Genomic DNA, 8,405 nt, shown 5'->3' with positions numbered 1-8,405 from the left:
TGTGTGTGTGTGTGTGTGTGTGTGTTACTGTGTGTTTTGGCCTCCTCTGATGAGCTGCTAACACTGTCGTGATAAATAATTGAGCGTCCTGAACATCAGTGATATTTACAGAGGAATCCTGTCAAGCTGCTTCGAGTGTGAAAGTTCAGTTCAACGTTCAAACGAGTCGATGGATCATTTACTGAAGGAAACATCATCGATTCACAGATTTAATGATGGAAACATCATCGATTCACAGATTTACTGAAGGAAACATCATCGATTCACAGAGCTCAACTTTGCTTTTGTCAATATCAACAGTCTTTACTGCCCTCAAGTCCTTAGATCCTCAAGTCTTCAGGTCTTTGGGTCTTCACGTCTTCAGGTCTTCAGGTCTTTGGGTCTTCCGGTCCTCAAATCTTTAGGTCTTTAGGTCAGCTAGATCAGCAATTAGATCAGCTAACAAACTTTTTAAAAAGCCAAAAACTATAAAAATAAATAAATAAAAATAAAAGAAAATTCATTAAGAAAGCACAATGTCCACAAACTAACACAACTCCTCCTCCTCCTCCTCCTCCTCCTCCTCCTCCACCTCCTACCCCTCCTCCTCCTCGTCCACCTCCTCATCCTCGTGTTGTGACTCAGTTTTAGTCACAGGTGCAAACAGAGACACTAAATGGTCTGCTAAGAAAAGCAGCGGCGGCATAATAAATGGCTTTAATAGTACCTCTCACTGTAGGTCATTACTTAAGATGACAGCAGACACGTTGTAAAGGCGAGCACGGCAATGATTAAAATGATAATTCAGATTCTGGACGAGGCCCCGTGAGCCTCAGGATGGAGGCAACATTCACAGCTTACTGAGATAAGACAATCCAAACGAATCACACATTGCAGGAAATCACAAAGACTCTCTGACTCGAGCGCCAACAAACCGAAACAACGGTCAGCTGTTTGTAGAGGAATTAAATATTCAGATCAACATCTTAAACAGCCGACAAACGTTTTGTATGATTAATGAGGACTAAAACCTTCAGAGGACAGAAATACTGCACGTGAATATTTGATATGAGGTTTGTCTTTCAGCACTGAGAGAACATGATAAATGCATTACTGTGATGAATTCTTTACATAACTGGACTGAAACACAGAGATGACCAAGCAGAACTCAGGTGATCGGCTCACTGCAAAACAAGAAGAACTTTTACTAACTTTCCAAAGTTCACGTGTCTGTTGGAGAACTGAAAGCCTCAACGCCAAGCTGTAAACATGTAAACTGTAAACCAACATGGGGACTTGGGGGCAATGGATACTGACTCACTTCTGGAGCCAGCCTCAAGTGGACGTTAGAGGAACTGCAGTTTGTGGCACTTCCTGTGATGGCTTCATTTCCCAGCCAGGCTGCTGCTTAGGTGAATATGAAGCTACATGTGGTTAGCTTAGCTTAGCATAAAGACTGGAAACAGCTAGCCTGGTTTCGTTCAAAGGTAATAAAATGCACCAACCACCACACAATCTCCGAAGTGAGCAGTAGTCTAACAGTGAACACAGCGACAGAACCTCTGAACCAGCAGTGTCCAGTCTAACAGTGAACACAGAGACAGAACCTCTGAACCGGCAGTGTCCAGTCTAACAGTGAACACAGCAGCCTATCAGGTGGTTTTCTGGCCGGGTTTGGCTCCTGACATCCCGGGCTGAGTCAGTTCAGTTAGCTCCGCGGCTGACCGAGCTAACCACAGTTAGCGCTTCACTCCTGATCAATGTTTCCATCATGAAGTCTGTAAATCACCTCGGTACTGTGACGTTGTTCCTTGTTGGTCTCAGAGGCTGTGCTTGAACTCGCCATAGATGGACAGAAACAGCTTCAGGCTCCATTTTAAACTCTGTTGAATAAAACTCGAAACTTTTCTGTCATTTCGCTTGTTTCGGAGGTGCAGCAATGCGATGTGTTCTGTCCTGTTTATTTTGGAAAATAGGCTCCATCAGGCCTTCAGCCGTCGATGATTCAGAGGCAAACAAGCACTGAACTTGTTTGCATAACGGTCTCTGCTGTATTGCTTCGTGGCGGCGAGGCCGGGCTGGATGGGAGAAGAGGAGCGTTATGCTGATGAGAGAGGAGGCGAGACCGCTGGTTTGGCTGGGCGGCGACTGGGTGAGTGGGTGTAATGATACCCTCGTCTCAGGAAAAACATGTCAGTCCTCCTGGCAGCCGGGAGCTCGGAGAGGAGAGGATGGAGAGGCTGCCAGATCAAATTTAGGAAGATCTGGTCAGAAAAACAGGGTGGAAACCTCAAATCTCATTGATTTAGATGATTTGTGTTTTCCTGGCAGGTTTTTCCTCCTGTGGTGACACGAGTCCAGGAAACTAAATGTTTCTGAAACATTTTAATTTCCTCTAGTATAAAGACTGGAAAACTAAAAGGTAATAAAATCCACTGACCTGTACCTCAGAAGATCACTAATTAACATTAGTTAAATCTTGTTTGATTAATTTGTACAAAAAGTAGTTAAACACAACTTCAACTTCAGCATTGACAGTCAATGATATTAGACTTTAATTAAGCCAATCACAGTCAGCCTTGTGGATTTCTGCCCGGCAACCATGTTCAGTTAACTACCAGCACCACAGCAATCGACCAATCAGAGCAGAGCAACAAACAGCAGCTGTGGCTGTCAGTTGAAAGTCTCAAAAGTTCAACTTCAATCAAGAGACCACTTGTAGCAAAACGTAGCTCGTATCAATGAATGGAGAAGATTTGAAACATCCCCAAATCTTTCTGAACATCTGTGCAGTTAAAGTTAAAAAAATGTGACTTCTGGAGAGAGAAGAAGAACTGGTCCATGTTCACAGCCTCAACTTCCTCTTTATGTGAAGAGAAACACGTTGTGAAGAGATTGCTGAAGTCAAAGGTCAATGGTGAGGTCAGGAGTTCAGAAAGTGTTCAGGAGCCTCTGATGTCTTATGCTGTATTATTTATTGACTCTTGGCCAAGGAGAATTAGAGACACTCTCAAAGTTCATCAGAAGTGCCTGAGTCGGTCTCACATTCTGCCCAACTCATCCTGGTGGATCGACTTTAAACCCCAAGATAACACCACAAATACTACACGCCCAGAATTAGTCACAGAGAATGACTTTACCCATGGAGGTGTTATTGTCAGCATGTTCTAGTCTGGAGACACAGATGTCTGTTTACGCAGATTGGACCGTCAACAACAAGCTATCTATTATGTCTATGAAGGCAGCAACAGGTCTCTGTGACCCTGGACACCACAGTGTGGAGATAGACTGGCACCTACTGTTCCCAACCAAAGCCAAACAACTAATACTGCTGAGGACTTCAAGGCCCACACGGGACCTCGAGGCCCACACGGGACCCCCAGTTAACAACTTCAACGAACAAACCACCTAACAACCGCAAACGTTAAAACGCCAAACAAAAGTTAAACGGTCACAACAGAGTCAATCAAGGTCTTCAGGAGAGTAAACTCAAGAACACCTTAACCATGTCCCATTTGTTACAAACAGACATTGATCTTGAACAGTGGCTTGAACTCTTATATAGTTTTGTTTGTTACAGCGTTGGATTGAATCAATGAATGCAGAAACAGATTCACATTAAGGTTTTAGACAGTTGTGAGGACTCACCGGAGACTACGCCCAGGTTTTAGACAGTCTACGAAATGTCAACGAAAAACACACACACTCCCATGAGTTAAAACACTGCACGCCAGCATACTCTAAATTATATAACAACACTTTGATGAATAGGAGTTTCTACAGTCATCAGCATGGTTGAGTCATGAAACTGAGAGGCCCCCGTGTCTTCACACTGACTCTGAGCATTTCAGGACAATCTTCCTCTTCTTGTTTTCATTAAAAGAAACACAGCACCTGTAAACAGGCCGCTGGGATTGGATGAGACAGATTAACTATCTGACCTCACCCTAACACAGGAAGCAGACGCAGCATCTCTGTACTAAAGCTCGATCCAGACACTAAAGAGTCAGAAGAAGAAGAAGAGAGGCAGAATCACGATGGCTGACTTCAGATGGATTCAAGTTTTCCTGTTTGTTATCGCGCTGCTTTCAGTTCCGGTAAGAATACATATATCACAGATATTCATGACAATAACTTTGTTACTCTTAATTCACTTGATCAAATATTTGATGAGCTCAATTGTTGGAACTGAGACGACAAAACCTGTCGATTGTTTCTAACGTGGTGAGTTCAGTGAACTCGTCACCAACTAGAACATAACAGACATTTTCTCATTTCTCTGCTCGTCTTCACAGAAGCTGAAGACTTTCTCTTATCCTCCGTCACTGTCAGAGCTGGACAGGAAGTCACTTTGCCTTGTGAAAATGTGATAGACGATCAGCAAAACTGTGACAGTACGACATGGCGATTCATTAATTCAAGTCAGAGAGCAACAGTAGAGCTGATTAGACTTGGACAGATTGTTGAGAACTCTAAATCAGACAGACTGAGTGTTACACAGAACTGTTCTCTGGTCATAAAGAAGCTCACACATGAAGATGCGGAAGTTACTACTGTACCCATACAAACCAGGACGAATGAAGTCAGTCTCTGTGGTTGATCTGTCTGTTGTTACCAGTGAGTATTTCCATCATCATATTTTCAGCTCAAACTGTGAAACATCACAATAATTATGATCATAATGATGAAGTGAATTTGACTCTTGTTGTCTTTCTCTCACATTATCTCCATCTTCACCAGTGACTGAACACAAGATCAATGATCAGGTGGTGTTAAACTGCTCTGTGTCAACATATCATGAACGATGGTGTGTACACACAGTGAAGTGGCTGTTTGAGGGTAAAGATGTGGATGAACATCACAAAGATCTGCAGACATCACAGTCTGACTGCTCTGCCTCTGTGACCTTTACGACTTCTCATTTCATTCACACATCAAACTCTGACTTACTGACGTGTGAAGTGACTGATGGTTACAGAGTGCAGCTGTTTCCCTTCAGACTTCAGCCCTCAGGTGAGGAACCAGGTGAGAATAAGTCGAGCTGTTTAAAGTCACTTCAGACTGACGTGAATGATGACCTGAAATATTTGTTGATTTTATGGATGTGAAGTTTGAATATTACGTCATATCACAGCACGAGTTTGGTGCTCAACAGTTTGGTGACTCGTTTTCATCTGATCAGGTGACACGACAACAAAACCAAGACCAGAACCCACAACCAAACCACCAACAGCAACAGCAACAACCAAAACACCACCAACAGCAACAACCAAACCACCAACAGCAACAGCAACAACCAAAACAGCAACAACTGAGAGCAGCATGAAAAGAGGAACCATAACGACAGTGCCTGCAAAAAATGGATCAGCAAGTCTTAAAGGTGACTCAGCATTTTTATAGCTCTCTGTCTGTGGAGATATATAAATGTTGTGAATGGTTTCATGTCGGCTGATGACTCATCACTATTTTAAAATGTTCCTCACTGATTCGGGGGTCCTGGAGAGGAGGATCCGTAAGTTGTCAAACCTCGGATCCAGGAGGAGCAGTGTGGTTTTCGTCCTGGTCGTGGAACGGTGGACCAGCTCTATACCCTTAGCGCGGTCCTGGAGGGTGCATGGGAGTTCGCCCAACCAGTCTACATGTGCTTTGTGGATCTGGAGAAGGCGTTCGACCGTGTCCCTCGGGGAGTCCTGTGGGGGGTGCCCCGGGAGTATGGGGTTCCGGACCCATTAATTGCCGCATTGCCGGCAGTAAGTCGGACCTTTTTCCGGTGGGAGTTGGACTCCGCCAGGGCTGCCCTTTGTCACCGGTTCTGTTCATAACCTTCATGGACAGAATTTCTAGGCGCAGCCAGGGTATTGAGGGGGCTGCAGTTCCGTGGCCTCAGGATTGGGTCGCTGCTTTTTGCGGACGATCTAGTCCTGTTGGCTTCATCGGAGCGTGACCTTCAGCTCTCTCTGGAGCGGTTTGGAGCCGAGTGCGAAGTGGCTGGGATGAGAATCAGCACCTCCAAATCTGAGGCCATGGTTCTGAGTCGGAAAAGGGTGGAGTGCAGCCTCTGGGTCGGGGACGAGATCCTGCCTTAAGTGGAGGAGTTCAAGTATCTCGGGGTCTTGTTCACGAGTGAGGGAAGGATGGAATGGGAGATCGCCCGGCGGATCGGTGCGGCTTCTGTGTGTGTTTGTGTGTGTGTGTGTGTGTACACACCACCTGTTTTTTTGTGGTGATTATGGTTTTGGTTTTGTTGAGAGAACAGTTTAATAAAGTATTGATCTGATCTGTTTGTCTCAGGTTCATTGATCATCGATAGCAATAACTTGGACTGAAGTTCGTTTGACGTTAAAAAAAAAAGTTAAGCTACTTTTGTCATTTTATCGTAGCTCAGCTTGCTACATTTGTCTGGCGTCATGGAAACTAAGAGACAAACCACTGCACAAGACGTCCGAATCTTTAAACTGACTTCACACTTCAGACCAGTCTTCACAACATCAGCTTCCTCTTCTTGTTTCTAACAAAAAACAAAAAAAGGGAAAACAAAGAGAGAGATGATGCTGGAAGTTACTACTGTACCCAATACAAACCAGGACGAATGAAGTCAGTCTTTGTGGTTGATCTGTCTTTTGTTACCAGTGAGTATTTCCATCATCATATTTTCAGCCAAACTGTGAAACATCACAATAATTATGATAATAATGATGAAGTGAATTTGACTCTTGTTGTCTTTCTCTCACATTATCTCCATCTTCACCAGTGACTGAACACAAGATCAATGATCAGGTGTGTGTCCGGCTCTGTGTCGACATAGGAATGGTGTCACACACAGTGAAGTGGCGGTTTGAGGGTAAAGATGTGGATAAATCACAAGATGCAGACATCACAGTCTGCTGCTCTGCCTCTGTGACCTTTACGACTTCTCATTTCATTCACACATCAAACTCTGACTTACTGACGTGTGAAGTGACTAATGGTGACAAAGTGCAGCTGTTTCCCTTCAGACTTCAGCCCTCAGGTAAGAAACCAGGTGAGAATAAGTCGAGCTGTTTAAAGTCACTTCAGACTGAGTGAATGATGACCTGAAATATTTGTTGATTTTATGGATGTGAGTTTGAATATTAGTCATATCACAGCACGAGTTTGGTGCTCACCAGTTTGGTGACTCGTTTTCACTGATCAGGTGACACGACAACAAAACAAGACCAGAACCCACAACAACCACACACACAACACAACACCAACAGCACAAGCAACAACCAAAACCCAACCACCAGCAACAACCAAACCACCAACAGCAACAGCAACAACCAAAACAGCAACAACTGAGAGCAGCATAAAAAGAGAACCATACGACAGGCCTGCAAAAAATGGATCAGCAATCTTAAAGGTGACTCAGCATTTTTATAGCTCTCTGTCTGTGGAATATATAAATGTTGTGAATGTTTCATGTCGGCTGATGATCTCACTATTTTAAAATGTTCCTCACTGATTCGGGGGTCCTGGAGAGGAGGGTCCGCAAGATTGTCAAACCTCGGATCCAGGAGGAGCAGTGTGGTTTTCGTCCTGGTCGTGGAACTGTGGACCAGCTCTATACCCTTAGCGCGGTCCTGGAGGGTGCATGGGAGTTCGCCCAACCAGTCTACATGTGCTTTGTGGATCTGGAGAAGGCGTTCGACCGTGTCCCTCGGGGAGTCCTGTGGGGGGTGCCCGGGAGTATGGGGTTCCGGACCCATTAATTGCGCATTGCCGGCAGTAAGTCGGACCTTTTTCCGGTGGGAGTTGGACTCCGCCAGGGCTGCCCTTTGTCACCGGTTCTGTTCATAACCTTCATGGACAGAATTCTACGCAGCCAGGGCATTGAGGGGCTGCGGTTCCGTGGCCTCAGGATTGGGTCGCTGCTTTTTGCGGACGATCTAGTCCTGTTGGCTTCATCGGAGCGTGACCTTCAGCTCTCTCTGGAGCGGTTTGCAGCCGAGTGCGAAGTGGCTGGGATGAGAATCAGCACCTCCAAATCTGAGGCCATGGTTCTGGATCGGAAAAGGGTGGAGTGCAGCCTCTGGGTCGGGGACGAGATCCTGCCTTAAGTGGGAGGTTCAAGTATCTCGGGGTCTTGTTCACGAGTGAGGGAAGGATGGAAGGGGAGATCGCCCGGCGGATCGGTGCGGCTTCTGCAGTGATGCAGACTCTGCACTGGTCCGTCGTGGTGAAGAAGGAGCTGAGCCGAAAGGCGAAGCTCTTGATTTACCAGTCGATCTGCGTTCCTACCCTCACCTATGGTCACGAGCTTTGGGTAGTGACCGAAAGAATGAGAGCACGAATACAAGCGGCCGAAATGAGCCTCCTTCGCAGGGTGGCTGGGGTCTCCCTTAGAGATAGGGTGAGAAGCTCGGCCATCCGCAAGGAGCTCAGAGTAACCGCTGCTCCCCGCATCG

At 45.6% G+C, this 8,405-nt stretch overlaps 1 protein-coding gene across 1 annotated transcript in view; it reads left to right on the top strand.

Annotated features, from left to right (window-relative positions):
* The first annotated feature begins 6,529 nt into the window (after positions 1-6,529).
* The window catches only part of LOC109142199 (uncharacterized), a 17,633-nt gene continuing 15,757 nt past the window's right edge, over positions 6,530-8,405 (top strand). Inside the window, exon 1 of the mRNA XM_027278842.1 lies at positions 6,530-6,608. Within this exon, the coding sequence (XP_027134643.1) occupies positions 6,569-6,608 (40 nt within the window). The 5' untranslated portion in view covers positions 6,530-6,568. The remainder of the gene's footprint in view (positions 6,609-8,405) is intronic.

Source organism: Larimichthys crocea, chromosome VI (genome assembly GCF_000972845.2).
Source record: "Larimichthys crocea isolate SSNF chromosome VI, L_crocea_2.0, whole genome shotgun sequence".
Taxonomy (NCBI): domain Eukaryota; kingdom Metazoa; phylum Chordata; class Actinopteri; family Sciaenidae; genus Larimichthys; species Larimichthys crocea.
This window is presented reverse-complemented; position numbering and strand designations above follow the sequence as displayed.